General features: G+C 31.6%; 1 protein-coding gene across 6 annotated transcripts in view; it reads right to left on the bottom strand.

Moving 5' to 3' along the window:
* Positions 1-4,948: 4,948 nt before the first annotated feature.
* The window catches only part of LOC121126727 (nuclear receptor subfamily 2 group E member 1), a 54,981-nt gene continuing 42,236 nt past the window's right edge, over positions 4,949-17,693 (bottom strand). For 5 of the 6 annotated variants that reach the window (XM_071891891.1, XM_040722054.2, XM_040722055.2 and 2 more), the window contains 5 exons: positions 15,939-16,054; positions 5,837-6,118; positions 5,528-5,770; positions 5,318-5,476; positions 4,949-5,261 (listed from right to left, as the gene is read on the bottom strand). In XM_071891891.1, coding sequence (XP_071747992.1) covers positions 5,002-5,261; positions 5,318-5,476; positions 5,528-5,770; positions 5,837-6,118; positions 15,939-16,054 — 1,060 coding nt within the window. In that variant the 3' untranslated portion in view covers positions 4,949-5,001. The remainder of the gene's footprint in view (positions 5,262-5,317; positions 5,477-5,527; positions 5,771-5,836; positions 6,119-15,938; positions 16,055-17,693) is intronic. The other variant, XM_040722059.2, reaches the window with a different exon arrangement.

Raw genomic sequence — 17,693 nt, 5'->3', positions numbered from 1 at the left:
ATTATTTCTTTACCATTTTTGAAAATGAATTACAAATATATATATACATTTCGCAATATCAAACTTTATATAGTATAGAGTCTCCTCTCCTACAGAGAATTTCGAGAAAAATATTTCTAGCTTCGTTTCAGGTTGACGTGCTATTTTTACCTATTTAAATATTAAAGAACTGGAATCGGCATTGGAATTTTTTTAAATCGTCCCATCACTATTATATTAATATTAACATTCATGTAAATGTAAATTAACCATTCTAAAAAGTACCTAATTATTATTTATATCCCTTTTAAGGAGTAATAATTTAATTTCTCTAGTACTATGAAACACATTCTCACACTTTTAATTTTTCAAAAAGTACTTTACACCCACAAATAAAAAAACAAAGACGCACATATCATTTTTGTATGGATTTAAAGTACTTCACAGTGAGTGGATATTTGAGTTAGATATTGTTTAACGTTACTGGCTACAATCAAGGTTATTAGGTGTTAACCTTCTCATAAACGCATAAATTCCTCTGTATCTTCTATGGAATAATCGTATAGGTCTGTAAGAACTAATGAATTCCATAAAAAGACAGAATAATTGACTGAAAGCCCAAGTGATGAAGAGACAGAGTTGTCGCCCTCCATCCACTTCTCTTTCATTGAAATTCTTATTTTAATTTTTTTCTTAAGTCAAATTTCCTTCGCCTACTAGTATAGAAACACTATTTCATTCATAGGAGTCGTTCAGTTCCGCTCATGTATATAACGTAAAAATTCCTCAAATCAATCCCATTAATATCAATTGCATTTGTAAGGTGGAGTTTATGATGTATAATTTTTATGGATAATTATATAACATGGACACTTCAAGCCTTATAGCTGATTTCTTTATTATTTTGTACCTCTTTTGTCATTAGAAAACAAGGGGAAGATACCTATCCTATCTCGATAGTTTTTTCTGCAATGCATATTCTATTTTGCTAATATATATATTTATTTCTCTGTAAAAATGTCTCATTTCATTTTGTATATGTATAATAACTTACATTTGTAGCTAATAATTTGTTGAATCTATTTGTTTTGTTTTATATTAATAAATTCTGTTATATCGTATTATTTAAAATTTGTCTGATTCTCAGCAATAACATTTATATAAAATTAGAATTAATATAATTTCTTTTTGGTTATTTTTTTTTATTTACCAATACTTTTTTCTTAACTATTACAAACATACCATAATATTTTAATACACTATATTAATAACTTTTACCATTCAATTTAACAATAAAGACGTCTTACTTAGTAACAAATTATAATAATAAATATCACATTATGATACCGTACGAAGTAAATCAACTATTCCTGAATTTGAAAATTTCAACTACTTTTTATACCCTACTTGTGTTATTTGAAATGTAGGAGATTCTCATTTCTATATCAAAATCACATGATATTATATACTCCAAAACCATAACATTATAGGTAGCTGATTTTTTCAAACAAACTTAAATAAATAGTGCCATATGTCTCGCTCCCGCACTTTCCTCACATTTGCTAGTATTCCCAGCCTTATGCAAAGTACGTAAATGTGATCAAATGCTTCCCCATACCAAAAAAAACAAACCATTTATATGATCATAGTTTGACCTTGTTAACAAGGAGGCACATTATACTCAATTAACCATTCAAGCCCCTGTTAAGTCTAAAACCTGGGTTCGAAAGGAACGGAGAGTAGAACAGAGCATTCAATGACTCTAAGAAAAAAAATAACTGAATTGAATAAGGATAGTGTAAACATTTTCGACCAAAACACAAAATAACTTGTTTAAGGATACGCTGATGAAAAGCAGCAATCAGTTATTTTTTTAGCCATAAACAATAAGAATATACCATTAATATACCCAGATGTTGCGAGAATGGCTGGAAAAATTACACCAACAGGATCAAGATTTTTATCCATTACCAAATAAAGATACGCCCCCTTAGATGGAGAGATGCTTGGTGTAACATGGTCCGTACTCGTAGTTACAGACGGCATATCCTTGGTGAAGCTCCTTGGAGACAGGACTCTAAATGAAATAATAAAATGACACTCTTCCACCCAAGACAAAGAATACTGCTATGGAAAGTCGAAATTGTACTCATGGCAGGAACAACTAATAAAACTGTTGACGCAGCTTTAGCATATCAAGCCACAGGCTATTCACAAGAACATCATGGAAACGAAACTATGAATATGGAGTGTCATGTAAATGCATCGATTAAATATCAGGTGGAGGAATTTAAGGACATCACACGCTATGTCTCGAGTCTCCTGGGCAGGCATATATAACGACATCAAAAGAAAACGGGACCGAGGCAGAATGTATAACTGAATAGTGCCATTTCAACAAAGAATGTCCTTTTCCGGCACCTACTTTTCTGGGACTCAATTTGAGGAAATTTATGAAGATTTATTCGACCTAAACAGAAACCCTATTTAATGGTTGGAGACCGTCTTTCTGGCTGGTCAGAGGTATTAAGAGTGACGACTGGATCAAAGATGTAGTGAAAAAACGGGTATTAGCATGCCTCAGGAGATTATTTAGAGTACCTGCAGAGCTGTATAGTGGCGGTAGACCGAAACTTGTGGAAGAAAAGACTAAACACTTCTTCAAAAAATGGAGAATTCACCATAGATTATCAACAACTTACATGCACCCATCAAACAGAAGAGAAGAGGTAGTAGTGAAATCCGTCAAATGACTACTACGGTATAACATGGACTTCAAACGAGAATTAAATACCGATGGTTTTATGAGAACATTAATAATCTTTCGTAACACAATAGATACTGATTCCATGGTGTAATGTATTCGTGTTTCCTTCCCCCTTGTTCTCTTTTCTTATTTTCTTGTATATATATATGTGTGTGTAAAGTACAGTCTTTTACCTCGTTTTAAGTATAAATAGTCGTGTATTTGATGTATGTATCAGAGTAGGTTTTTGTTTAACTAATAATATAGATGTGCCTATAAACAACCCTTTGTAATATTCCTCCAAGCCTTTCCTTCTCCTCACTTCTCCCGGTCGTCCTTGATCTCTCCTCCTTATAAATAATTGTGTCTCCTCACCCTCGTCAAGACACAACATTGGCGACGAGGATAGGATCACGTAACCTCCTTGCTGTGGGATCGTCGGCGAAGCTAGCCCTGCTGGAGTTGGGTAGCCCTTTTTCGTCGACAGGGACCACATAATTCAAAGTCGATTTCTTCCCTTGAAGTTCTGGTTCTCCGTTGTTCCTACTCTCCCATTCACCTCATTGGGCTATGAATGTGCAATGGTTTCTCCTCTGGATCATCCCGAGTTGGATGAGGGTACATTGAGTGAGATCGATATGTCTCCGAGGGACGACCAGGGTGCTCGTGTCCATAAAACTTCTATTAGGGCGAACGATGTTTCTCCAAGGAACGAGCAGGGTGCTCGTGTCCCTAAGACCTATATAAGGGTGAATGATATTTCTCCCAGGAACGGGCAGTGTGCTAGCGTTCCTAAAATCTATTTGAGGAGTTGTGTTCTCCTTTCTCCGGTGCGCTTGCTGAGAGCACGGCACGTCTAAGGAGATACATTTTATATATACAAGAGCAAATGGTTTGTCCGCGCCTGGTTATGGATGGAGTGGATCAATAAGCTTCTATTCATCCTCATTTTAGGTATAAATAGTCGTGTATTTGATGTATGTATCAGAGTAGGTTTTTGTTTAACTAATAATATAGATGTTCCTTTAAACAAACTTTTGTATTATTCCTCCACGCCTTTCCTTCTCTTCACTTCTCCTGGTCGTCCTCGATCTCTCCTTCTTATAAATAATTGTGTCTCCTCACTCTCGTCAAGACACAGCACATGGTCTCCTCGGCCTATGTACTATTTCGAAGACCCTTGAATGATAGTCTCCCATCCATCTGCAAAGAACATCAAAAATTCGAGAACAAGAATATCCAACCTGTTAGGCGACACGCTTGAATGGCTAACGAAGATGCAATGACAACAAAACATATAAAATCACAAGAGTGCCTTCAAACTAGCGCTGGAAATTTTTATCCTGCAAGGCATGGAAATAGAGCCTATATCCAAAACCAAGAATGACCAGACGAAAAAAATGGGATACAAGTTTATTGGTTATAGAATGTTAAGACTACGATATGTATATAGTGAAGGTTGATGGATGAGACATTAGACAATAGACAGTTCTTAAGAAAAATTTACGGAACCGTGGTTTACGCCCGTCCCCATGGTAGAATACCTACCCTAAAGCTAGATTCTTAACCAAAAAGATTACAAACTCAATATTTGATGGATCTATAGATCAGAAAAATCCCATGGACTCCAACTAACATACATCCAACCTGTATAGAAATATATTAGATGCCAGTCCTCATAAACGAATAATAAATCCAACCTTGCCAGACGAGTGAATAACTTCAACCTCACCGAGAAGGTAATCCAAAACCAGAAAATAAATTGTTCAGTCTATTTCAATATTAGTCTTCTTATAGTAGGGGACAAATGTACAGGTTCGGACCAGGCGATCACTAGTTTATCACGAAGCATTAGAAAACAATAATAGCTTAATGAAGATGATAAAAGATTGTTCCAGTTTGAATACTTTATTATAATAATCTATGTATGTTAATTTAATGCTAATTATTATCACATGTTCACTTTAATCTGTCTCTCAGTTGTTCAATATCTTTAAGAAATTAATATATATGTTATAAAGAGGGCTTTTGTTCAGTATCTCATAGCTGAAAAGGGAACCCGTACATTGAAAAATCTAATTATAGCGATTAGAACAAGAAAAACGGTTGATCTGCGTGATCCTTCTTCTTTCTTTTCTTCCCCCTCCCCTACTTTGTAATACAAATTTAATAGAATTTAATTTGCACTTTAATAGCATCAATAAAAAATCAATAATAATTATATAATTGATTATAAACTTTATTATATAATACAATAGTAAAAAACATGTCTGAGTTTATTTAAAAGAATCTGTTATGATACGATCGACAGATATGCTTCCAAGAGTTTTTTGAAAAAATAAAGACTCAACATCTTTTGAAGTGATTTGGAAAATATTTGAAAATGCTAACAAAAGTTTGCCAAAACGTCTCAAATTGAATGTATATTTAGGTTTATTAACACGGTTATCATTATGCGAACAATATTCTTCAAGCATGATGAGCGTTTGATCTTGAAGTTTTTCTACTTGATGTGATTCTATAAGATTGTTCCCTTCTATAAATGTATACAAGTATATTAATTAAAGAATATGTTTCGATATATTAATTTACCTGGACTAAATAATATTAGTGCCTTCAAAATAGTGTATTCATTGTAATCCAAATTTTGATCACGAATTTTTTGCACAATTTTTGTCATTTTTTTGGCATGATGAAATAACAAATTTGTATGGTCCTTTGATTTTTCTTCGCAATTCAACATAAGCTTTTCTATATTCTAAAATAGATATTTATCTAATTATAGTATAATGCGACAATTACCTTCATTAATAAGTATAGCCCATTGAGCGGTTCCAAGAATAAAAAGTCGACTCCATGCTTCTCGAAGTAAGACATTTTGATCATTTACTGAAAATTCTATAAAGGATGGAACACTTTTAGCCCAATGCACAACTGTAAATAACAGTTTCGCAGATATTTCATGTAAACTATTTTCTGATAAAAGAGTTATTGTCGGTGAAGGATAGAATTGAAATGATGGTGTGGTTCTTTTATGTGAAGGAGCTATCGGTCCGAATAAAAATAGATGCATTAATTTAAAATTTAAAATATATGATAAATCGATCTTACCATTTAAAATTGTTTCTATACATTTTTTATTATTTTCGATATTAATCACTATGTTCTCCTTTTTACTGTTTACAACAGTACTTAATATATTTTTTGTTAAATAAGTATCATCTATTATTTCTGTGTTTGAAGATTCTCTAAATGAAGTTGACAATAAGTATAGTCTTCTAGACGATATTGGATTTGCTTTGGATGATTTATTTTTTAGATTAGAAAAAGTGTATGAAGTAGTTTGTGTTGCTTTAATGCAAGATATTCGTGGAGTTCTTTCCTGTTGAACAGCTAATATGGTATCCAATTAATTTATTTTTGATGAATTTATACAATAATAAATGGGTCAATCCTCGTCAAATCATTTCAGTCAGTACGTTTTTAGTACATAAGCTTATATTCATGAAAAAACATGTGTCTAATTCTAACTTGTTAATATCTACCATTTATGAGATATCTACGCTTTATTGAGACTCTTCTCTGTGATACAAAAGCTCTGAGTAAAAAGAAGTGCTTAATAATAACATGTTTCAATCAGCCAACAATAAATATGAATTTTTTTACTATGGTGATTGTAATTATTATGTGCATTAGTAAAATTTATATTATTTAATAACACAAGTCAACATATAAATAATTTAGATTCCATATTCAATTCTATTGTTACTTATTACAGATTCGTTTTCAGCGTGTCAAATATTACTATAATTGAATATGGAATTTAATCGATTTTTGAAAAAGTAAAATTTTGTTGACTTGTGTAACCAGTTATATTTTTAATCTCAAAATATTCCCTTTTATTTAGAAAAAGAGGTAACTTTAGAAAAAAAGATACGAACTCAAATTAAAAAAAAACCCGTAAGGCCAGTTTTTTTTAAATTTCTAAATTGATATCTTTTATAATAGAACAATTAAGTAACAAAAATGCTAAGAATATGAACCCTAATCAAATGCGTTGATAACTCTGGGGAACAAAAATGTTATAATTATATATTTAGATCAATGATGTAATCTATCTTTAAGGGTAGAATCCAAAACAGGTCATAGTTTTTATCTCACTCATCTGAAGTCTGAAATATCTGTGATTATATTATTTCTGGACTATTGTCATTCATGGTCATTTTTCAACATTAATACAGTCACCAAATAAAAAATACAATTTATACAATTCATGTGTTTAATGACTCTGTATCCTACTCATAACTTGACATATTTTCTTTTTTAGGCTTAGAATGATGAAAAACGTCATCCTTCTTTAGACCCTTATAACTTATTCAACTTTCATACTAATAAGAAATATAATAGCTTACATTTTAGAAAAATATTCAACTTAAAAATTTACATATCACAGGACTTTTGTTCGTTTTTGTATTTTTGTATTCTTTTTTATGAAGGTGTAATAGCAAAAACAAAACGTTATTTTAATATTATTTACCATATCAATGTCATATCATGACATGTTATCCGGAAATAGTTAAAAATTATGCGGCTTTAGCAAACTAATAAAATTTTTTATATCGAAATATCATTTGGTTCCATTGATATAATTGAACTAAATTAAAGCTATAGTGAATAGCATTTATAAAGGCAGTAATAAGTAAGACTGTTCAACAGCGAAAATGTAACACATTGAAAAAGTTAAATTTGATATTTTAATTTTACATATACCTTTAATTTGTCTCTATCACTATCAGGATCTTCCGAAAGATGACATTAAATTTCTAATATTTTTAAGATTCAAATTTTTTTCAAGCGTTGGTTTTGAAGATATAGATAAATGTTATGAATATTTTAAAACCTAATGTTGAAAAATTCCAATAATGTAAGCATGAAGAAAAACTGTGATTGAGATATTGAAGGATTTGATATAATATCATGAGACCGGATGCAATTTATTCTCTCCTAATATGGAGCTGGAAGTATACTGTTATATGATTTTAAAAGGAGAAAATAAATCACCACTTTGCCTTAAATATTTAAAATAAAATTTGTGAAGGGATTTTTTAAAATTATACTTAAATTCATATATATTCATTTAATATTTTGCATTTTTTTTTTAATTTGCACCAAAGATAGGAAAGAATGCTTACTTTAAAGAGAAAAGTTGACACGACAACACCTTATTGAATAATGATCAAAAAAGAAGAAAAAGCACATGCAACAATCATTTTCCTTTTCTAGTTTCTAAACTTAGTTTTTTCATTACAAAGATGGCATCCTTAAATATACCACTTTTTGAAATACCATACACTTGTGCTTTATCGATAAGATTATCAAAATTTGTATTTCACATTATTTGAAACAACAAAGCTATATGAAACTCATATATTATGAGTTTTATGGCTTATCGATGGTACTATTTCAATTTTACTCTTAAACATGATAATATTTGCATAATGTCAATATGAATCTTCATGATTTCAATGGTTTTTGGAACTATGACAATATTTTGTATGGGTATGTATATATATATATATATATAGGACCAACTTTTGATTAGTAGCAGATATTAACAAATTAAAATTTAAATACACTCTACTATGCAATTAATAATCTTTAGTCTTTCAATGAGTTCTAAATAGCTAATAGAATTTTTTTTGGAGTATATTATATTTACTATACACAAGCAGTAGTACTTAGCATTATCCAGAGTTATTAGGTGTCGAAAAACAAGCAAATTCGCTAAGAAATCATCAATGTTACTCTCTGTTTTTTGTCAATACACTTACATTTTGTTATTCAATAAGTTTAGACGTTCTCTTATCAAGAATGAAATAATAATGACCACAATATGATATATTTTTTTTTAATATTACGTGATCAGCCAAGGAGTACTCTCTTTTTTTTCTGTTTTATATGACGCTTAGGCCTCAATTGAATTATTATTTCAGAGATCAAGTATCAATACAATCCTAAGATATACTAGAAAAAATTAGGAATTCGAGCATCTCTTGAAATGGATGATCATAATCCTGACTCATGGATGACATAGAAGTCTAACCAAAAGTTAACTTGAACTGAGTTCCTGAAATGCCCTGAAAGAGTTAAATTTAAAAAGAGGTACCAATTGTATGATTCAAAATGCCAATCTTAAAAAATCGTTTTGAAAATCAAGGAACGAGATTGAGAGACCAATCGATTTTTCATTATGTTTGCCAGATTTGGAATCCAAATTTATTTACCTCAAAAAAGAAAATTGATAGTATAAAAATGATTACAAGTAGTACATATATAGCTTATTTTATATTTATAATATATTAGATTATTCTTTCGATATATGAATAATATATTAGATCATTCTTTGGACTTATTTCTAATATTTTTGAATATATATACAGTTAAAATATTTGTTTTTATCAATCAAGTCAAATAACTTATATTATTGCCTCTGGGCTGAACTTTATAAGGGTTATATAGAGTATCAGTCATCTATTTTCATAAAATGCACTCCAATTTTTATACTCATCTATTATAGAAAGGGTACAGTACTACTTCACTAGCACAAAAATATCTTGTATCAGCTGTTAATTCCCTCGTCTTCCTTGATACTTCTTGGCTATTTCATAATTTATTATTTTTCACAAATAAACGAAGTAATAATTTATATTATATTTTAACTGAACATTATGCAAATCAATTAGTCGCCATTATCTTTTCATCAAAAAAAAGCAAAACATGTCTTAATAAACTCTTCAAATCCAAGAAGGCTATTACTGGAAAAATTTGTCCACATATTAAAATGTGAAGAATTTACAATTCCTATTAAATTAAAGTGTGATAAAGGACATCATTTTATGGATTATGTTGCACAAGTTGCATTTAAATTTTTTAATTTATTAAGTAAAAATTTAAAAAATAGTAACATACAATAATCTAAAAAATATTATTTGAAAAATTGTCTACAAATAGAAAAGTTACTAAGTTGACTTTTAAATCTTGAATTTTTGTTTTGCTCCCCTTTATAATAAATAAGGGATCATTCCAAGTAAAATTAATCAAAAAAAGAACGTTGACTTGACTTGATTTCACAATTGTTTTAAGTAAAGATCTGTCTGTATGAGTCCATCTTTTGCAGGAGATTTCGTCTATCATGTTATCTTCCAGAATTTTAGATATGATTGTTCTAACTTTACTTTGGTTCTAGATTAATCTATTTTATTAATAAAGTACTTTGTAAAAGGGAATAATAATTACCAATAATATATCGCACTCTATTTTACTCTCGTCCATATAAGGGTTAATCGCACCCTCCTCTTTAACTAAATATTTGAGAAAATTTATTAAATCTCATAACATATTTTATAAACTATTAAATATAACTGCATCATTTATCGACTACCTCCCTTAAACGTCATTGAAATGCTTCACATGCTGCACGCACGATAGATGGGGAAGTTTCACCCAAATCATCTAAATTGTGGCACGGATATCCTCCAAATTTAAATATTGACGAGTTTTACCTTCGACTCAAGATAACTCTACACAAAGTGGTCGAGGGGGTTAAGATCTGGAATCAAAGGGGGGCACATAGATTTGTCCCAAAAATAAATATTTGCTTCAAGCCATTCCTGGCATTGAACGCTGGTATGTATTGGAACTCCATCTTTCTGAAAGATTACTTTAATTGTTTTAGATGAATTTGCTTTAAGCCACGGAAGGACCGCAGGTTCCAAAAATATGGATAGTAGTCACCCATCTTTATACGAAGGCCCTCCGAAATAAAAACCAAAGGAAGTTTATCTCCTTTACTTGAACTCCCTGCCCAACCAAAAGGTATCGACTATTAACCCGTTACGGAACTGTTCTTTGGTCTAAGGATATATGTTTTGATGATGAAGCCAAGATTTGGTTGTTGTGACGCTTAAATTTTTGAAAGTAACGAAACTTCAGAGAAACCATCCCCAGGTCCTTATGGATGATTTGAGTTATCGAAGCTCTTGACAATTTGATCTCCTTAGCCATTCTTGCCATTGATCTGTTCGGGTTTCTGTATATTTTTAATTTAACATTCCAGACGTTATTCCTTGGCGTCCACTTCTTGGGTTATCATCAACGTTTCCAGTCCATCTAATCTAAGTAATGTTATATTTAACAGAACTGAGACTGATTGCAGGTCTCAAAATCGGATAAATTTGAAGAGATATTTTGCAAGCACGATGAAGATTCTGTACTACTTTTCTTAGATGATGCATCTTGACTAATAAAAATACCTTTAAGGGTAATATTTTTACATAAGAAGAGAGGGATTGAAATCAGAATGTATAACAACCAATCAGATTAGAGGTAGTATACTTTACCGCCAAATATAAGATGTTCAAGACTTTTGGACACCCCCGTATGTAAATTTATCATATATTCAGAAATTTGCTCTTTACATTTTCATCTGTAGTATTTAAGTAGAATCGAAGGTATCTCTAAAAACTTTTCGTATATATTTATGATACATAATAGATTAACATATAAAAATTTAAGTAAAATTGAAAATCCTAAATAACAGCTAAAAACTTATTTTGTTGGCTTATTCAATAAAATACAACAAAAGAATAAAACAGTTATCTATATATCGATATCTTCAAAACATTCGAGTACAGCGATTTAAAAATAGTGTAGTTGGCGTTAAGGTCAAAACTTTAAAAGCCTCTAAATCTTAAATTGGAGGACAAAAAGGCTGAATTTTATTATATTTGAGTTTTTAACCAATATTAATTATTTTTTAATATTTATTATATTATGTACCAAATTTGATTAAAAAATTAAAGATGGTGCTGTTTTTGAGTGATAGATTTGGCATGGAATTAACCTAAGGTATTTTTTAAATGTGAATGTTTTTATTATATCACATGCTAGATTTTGAAAACATTACATCATATTGTTTCTGGAGTTCATTTCTAGTATTGTAATGAATAACAAGGTATTGAATATTGATTCATTTTGCTTCAGAATTGGATGTTATTTAAGAACTTATTGGGCTATCCTTAGGATCAAATATGTATTAAGGAAAGGGGAACACCGAACAAGACTGTCCTTATGCAAATAATGTTCCTGCAAGAAGAACTTATGTCGATGTATATCTACGACCAGTACCATTTCTCAGGATGATTTTTCGTTCTGCTTTACAGGGGTCAATGGTTGATTTTCAGTGATAAACGTGGATATTTAAATAGAACAAATGCTACAGCCCAGATTAGATATTACAAGAATATCGTCCAATGGACTGTCTTACTGTTATTTTATTCAGGCAAACATTGATAAATGCAAAATCAGAAGGAAAATTTATAGAGGGAAAGTCAATGGGTACCTATTCAGCAAGGAAGGAGTATAATATAGTAAAAAATTCATTGGGGGAGAATGATAGCAAAAGTTTTGAACTATCAAATAAAATCAAACAATTTAAACCTCGTAAATATTGGGAAAATAATAACGGAAGGAAGTAAATGAACGAGATTATTATAGACCATGAACCGATTAAATGTACAGAAAACATAGTAGACTATGTTCACAAGTCTTGATGTTCTTAACTCACATGTATACGTAGTGACATGTTGAAAATAAAGGAAGAAAAAAAGGGATATTTATCAAGGGAAGAAGTTTTTCCTCTCTTTCCTTGACGCAAAAGGTGTCAATCAAATTGAACTTGTCCTCATGGAGCACCTTGCCCATATTCAAGAGGATGAGAGACGAGAGTTTTTCCTGGCCCATGGTGGTCCTCGTGTGCTTCTTGAGTCTTCTGAGACAGGAACATGACCGATCCACCTCACAGCTGCTGATTGGAATAGAGGACAGGATCACGATCACCTTGTATAGCTCTGGCATCAGTCGGAACACTCCTGAGCTTATTAACTCCGCAACAATTTGTGACGAAACCATGTCTTCTATGTCAAATATGTTGCAAAATGAAATATTATAACATTTATTTTGAATTGCCGGAAGATTGTTTGGTCTGACTGGAGCTGCTCGAGATTAAGTCTATAGTACTTGGCGACACGGTTCATGACACAGGTTTCCCACTCACTGTCATTGACGATTGTAATGAGATCCAATGTGTTGTCTGTATTTTTGTTCTCAATCTCCAATGCAATCTTATTAACTTTAACACTGTGTTTCGCGGAAGTAGGATTCAGTTGTTCCTTTCCACTTTCATCTCGTTATAATCTTCTCCTCCTTCAAGCCCAAATGAATTGAGTCTATCTGGTAAGCTAGGGATTTTAGCTCAGACGACTTCAGCTCAGCAAGTTTCCATATTGATTCAAAGCTTTTCTCATTTTAAGATCTTCAAGAGTACTCATCACTAGGTTGACGTATTTCTGGCCCTTTGTTAGGTCAACATTTCTGTCTTGAAGTTCATCTGACATGCTAGATGTGAGTCTGAGGAGTGACTTCAACAGTTCAAGGGAGAAGACAAATCCGTGACTTAAAGATTCTGTTCAGCAGAGAAGTTCGTGTTGAACTCGACAATGCTTCTTTATCTTTTCTCATTATTATGAGGGTCTTCATGATTCTGACCATTTTTAGAGATACAACGTGTTCGGCATTGGAGCGGAGACTCCACGAGGTTGCAGACTGGGTCTTCAGGCTCATCATCTGGGCAAGTTCCTTATCTTCACTTGTTATGTTCACCGACTTGTAGATAGCTGACCTTTTTGGTGACCGTTCAATGAAGTTGTAAAAAGTTTGGACTTTCCCCATTGTACTTCTCAACAGGGTTATACCACAGAGAAGATTCTTGACTACAAGTTGAAGGACATGGACATACTTGTAATAATGATAACTTGGGGTGTATAAATGTATATTATGCTAAAATGATAGATTTGCCGCGACAACACAATCAACCCCTGATTGGGTGGTAGACGGTTGGGTAAGGTTTTTTTTGTAGATTTAAGAGGACAAAGTGCAATACTGACGTACGGAGATGCTTACCACTACTGTTGCATCTTCTTGGCTCCTCCTGTAGAGAGTTTTTTTTTTTTTTTAATAAGTGATCAGTCCCCTTTTTATTAGTCCAAGGCAAAGTTGTATCAAATATCTCATAAAAAGCAGAAACGACTTTCTCTAGTTGGCATCCAGAAAGTTCAAATAGATGGTAACATAATTGTTCTTTCGACCCTTTCGTTCCGCCCAAAGTGTTTTTTTTTATGCAGATAACTTAATTATGATTTTTTTGGGGGATCCACAGCAAATAATAAAACCTGAAAAATAACTTTACGTTCGCTAGATTTTTTTTCCATAGTTTCTGGACTAACAATAAACCCTGAGAAATCTGATATACTCAGCCTATATCATGGAATCATTGAAGAATCATGGCCAACCTTTACCACGATAGAAAGAATAAAGTTATAAGGGTCTTGAATTGGAACAGAGTGTGTAGAATTTTTTTTAGAAGATATCACCAGAAAGATTGGGAGGGGGGAGGGGCATGTCGCTTTTTTCACCCTTCAATCTAAAGACTAGGGACAAAGTTCAGGATTTCAACGCGTATATAATTTCAAAAGTGATTCACCTTTTACGAGTAACTCCGTATGATGAAAAAATTGCCACACAGATTCTCGTGATAGAGATGACATTTTTAAAATTAAATAAGAAAAAATATATATCAGTGATGATAATTCCTAATCCCCTAAAATATGGCGGCCTTTAGGTCATGTCTTTTAATATTTTATGGAAATCACATAACTCTTACTGGATAGGGTAACTTTGGACGGAGGAACATTTCGGGAGTGCTCATCTCTGAATGTTTTTAGATAGCAAGCACAAGATTGATCTCTACAAAGGTCTTAAAAGTGTTCTGGAAACGTTGATAAGGAGTCGACTGTCACAGATATTGTATGAGAGATACTGAGTTACATGAAAGGTTTTTGGATATGTAAATACTTTATTTCTCACTTTAATGCTTATATTGTTATGAACATCTATATTTTAATTTATGCTCGGTTGTTTATTTTGGAAGGTAATTAAGTTGCTTATTTTTATATGTTTACTTTAAGGATAATAAACCGCCCAAACTCTGGGCAAAGAAAAAAAAGAGTAGAGGGTCAAATTATTTTTAAGAGTCTACGATCGCATTACACTTTTCAAATAACAGAAGATACTCATAGGAATCCACAGTAAAACTTGAGCTATTTAGGAAGTAAAGAGACGAAAATGAACAGTTTTTCCCAGTGCGTATAAAATAATGAAAATAATTTCAATTTACCTACACAAGAGTTTAAAACCATTACTCATTATTGCAGCCAGTAGTTAAAAATATAAACAAGCGAAAAACTGTAACAAATCATAACTATGTAGCGTAAACTTTGTATTTTTGCCGTGATTCTGCTTACTTTTTTGTTTTACGTACTAACAAAACATATGTTTACAAATACAAGCAATGAAGGGAGTACTTGAGAATGCTCTCTTCTTTGTCTTTAAAGGTATTTTTGCTTTCTTATTGGTTGTTAATTGGGCATTGATATGATTCGAAAAGCATACAAGAAAAAAAAAATACTTTCCTATAGCATACCCCAGGGCTCTAACTGATATAATTATGTGAGTTCCCATTTCTATAGATTCAAATAAATATTATAAAAGAAGGTGAGGAGAGAAGGTACGGAGACTAAACTCATGATTATCTTATATGCTAAAAATGACTTGGAGCGATATTAAGAAGTCCTGAAATATAAACTCAGATTAGAATTAGGATTAAAAAAACTGAGTCTAAGTTTAAATTATGTACCCAAAGATAAATTCACCACAGATCTCAAAATATTGTAATAAAACAATTTTTTGTCCTAATTTTGTTATGGGGATCAGTAAAGGGTCTCCATAAAGCCACAGGCTGTCACACCTGGTATATATGAATCCTCTTATCATAGACATTTTCATTTATTATAGCAATTATGTCTCGTTTTAACCTCACATAAAAATTTTTGAGCTCCCCTAAAGATTAAATAGATCTTTATAATCTAAGATTAATTGTTTAAGGAAGAAAAAATCATTTAAGGCGGGTATTTAGGAGGTTCGGATGCATTTTTAAAATTTATTAGGATAGTTTCCATATACTAACAATTTAATGTTGAACCGACCCTTTATTTAGAAAAACATTATTAATCAATTTTAGACAATTATTTAACAATACCTTCTTTCTTCATTTTAACCATAAGGCACTTTTTGAAACGGCAAGATTGACATTGATTACGTCTTGCCACATCGATTGTACAATTTCCATTTCCTTTACATACATAATCAAGTTTCCTAGAAAAAATATTTTACATTAAATTTTATTTATTTTATATATTTCTAACAAAAAAAGATCTTTATTCAATTACATTAATAGCTTAATATTAGAAAAGTTTTTTTTCGTCCTAAAAGTTCAACGAGAAAACGAAAGCGAGATATATGGTACACCTGAAAAAAGACCTTATTAATATTAACTGCCTCTGTTATGATTTTGGAGGGAGAAAATGAATTACTGCTATAAAGAGGAGAACCTTTATTTGAGTTTATATGACCAAGAGATGTTAAGCCTCTGAAATGAATGAAGTCTTCAAAACTGTCAATATAGTTATTGAAGTTGAGTGCCTCGCCATCGCCAAAAAAAGGTAATATCTTGTTCTATGTCATACTCCAAGAATTGGACATTCCCTTTCAAAAATAATTGCTGTGGTTGATCGTTGATAGAAGGTCGATTGATCCCATCCCAATTTTGTCCTGGAAATGGTGTCTCCTATTATCTAGAATCATTTTTCATACTTTGCCCAGAAATCTTCACTTTAATTAACCCCAAAATGTCTCTGTATTAAGCAGTCCTAAGCTTTAGCAGCTGGGTGTTTGAACTTGTACTTCAAAGATATAGGGTATAATATGGTTTTAAATGAAATGACATCTTATACTTTCAATTTTAATTCTCAATATGTGGAATATTTTGCAAAAAGTGAACAGCTTTAGGTAATATGTTTTTGTTCATTGCTAAGATTTTGTCAAATATATTGATTTTAAAAAGGGCATCGTTAACGCCTTTTTATGAGAGAGGGAGCTTTATCCCTCTAAAGTTTCAGAAGCCCCACAAAGCGAACCAAATTCATAGCTGTGTAACATAAAATGTGTATTTATGATTTCATTTCCCATTTTTTTGTCAAATATATCGGCAGTGTAAGGTTAATAGAAATACAAGGTCAGACAATCATATAATCGGGCTTGCTATAATTTTCAATTTGTTCTGTGGAATCGACTACTGGGTAAGACAGGCATATTTTGAAAAAGATGCACCCAATCATATTCAATGTTCAACTTGATGCATGCTACATAATTTTGGGTAAAATAAGCAACTTATCATATTCTAATTCATATTCACTATCAAAAAGTGTGGTAGTTGTCAAACATCATTCGTATACGCATAATGCTATAATCTTGTATTTATGTTAACCTAGTCGGCAATACATATTTTTTACCATTCAAAAACATAACAAGTAGTACTTTAGAGGCTCACTGCCTTGTCTAATAAGATGTTTTTGTTTTTTATTGGTTGAAACACATTTTCAAAGGTAATACAATTTTAAACATTCTTAGAGACACTATAACCAACAGTATCACAATTAGGATCACAAGTGATCTTTAAATTTTCTAAACTTGGAAATTAGGAACTGTGGTTTCCCTGTTACCAGTGATTTTGGAAAAAAAATTCCTAAAATTCTGGTTTTGTCTATAGCCTTTGTGAAGTCGCCTCCTGCATCTGCAGTATATCCTCAACCCCTGCAATTTGTCCAGTTTTTTTACGAAAATACTTTTCAAAGTCAGAATAAGGTGACCAATAACCACTCCAAGCACTGAAACTTTTGCGCTTCCCCCTTAAATTATTACAAATGCAGGTAGCTACCTTATAAAATTAAATTTG

The sequence above is a fragment of the Lepeophtheirus salmonis genome, chromosome 12 (assembly GCF_016086655.4).
Source record: "Lepeophtheirus salmonis chromosome 12, UVic_Lsal_1.4, whole genome shotgun sequence".
Lineage (NCBI taxonomy): Eukaryota > Metazoa > Arthropoda > Copepoda > Siphonostomatoida > Caligidae > Lepeophtheirus > Lepeophtheirus salmonis.
Note: the sequence above shows the minus strand (reverse complement) of the source record. Positions and strands in the feature narration are given on the sequence as shown.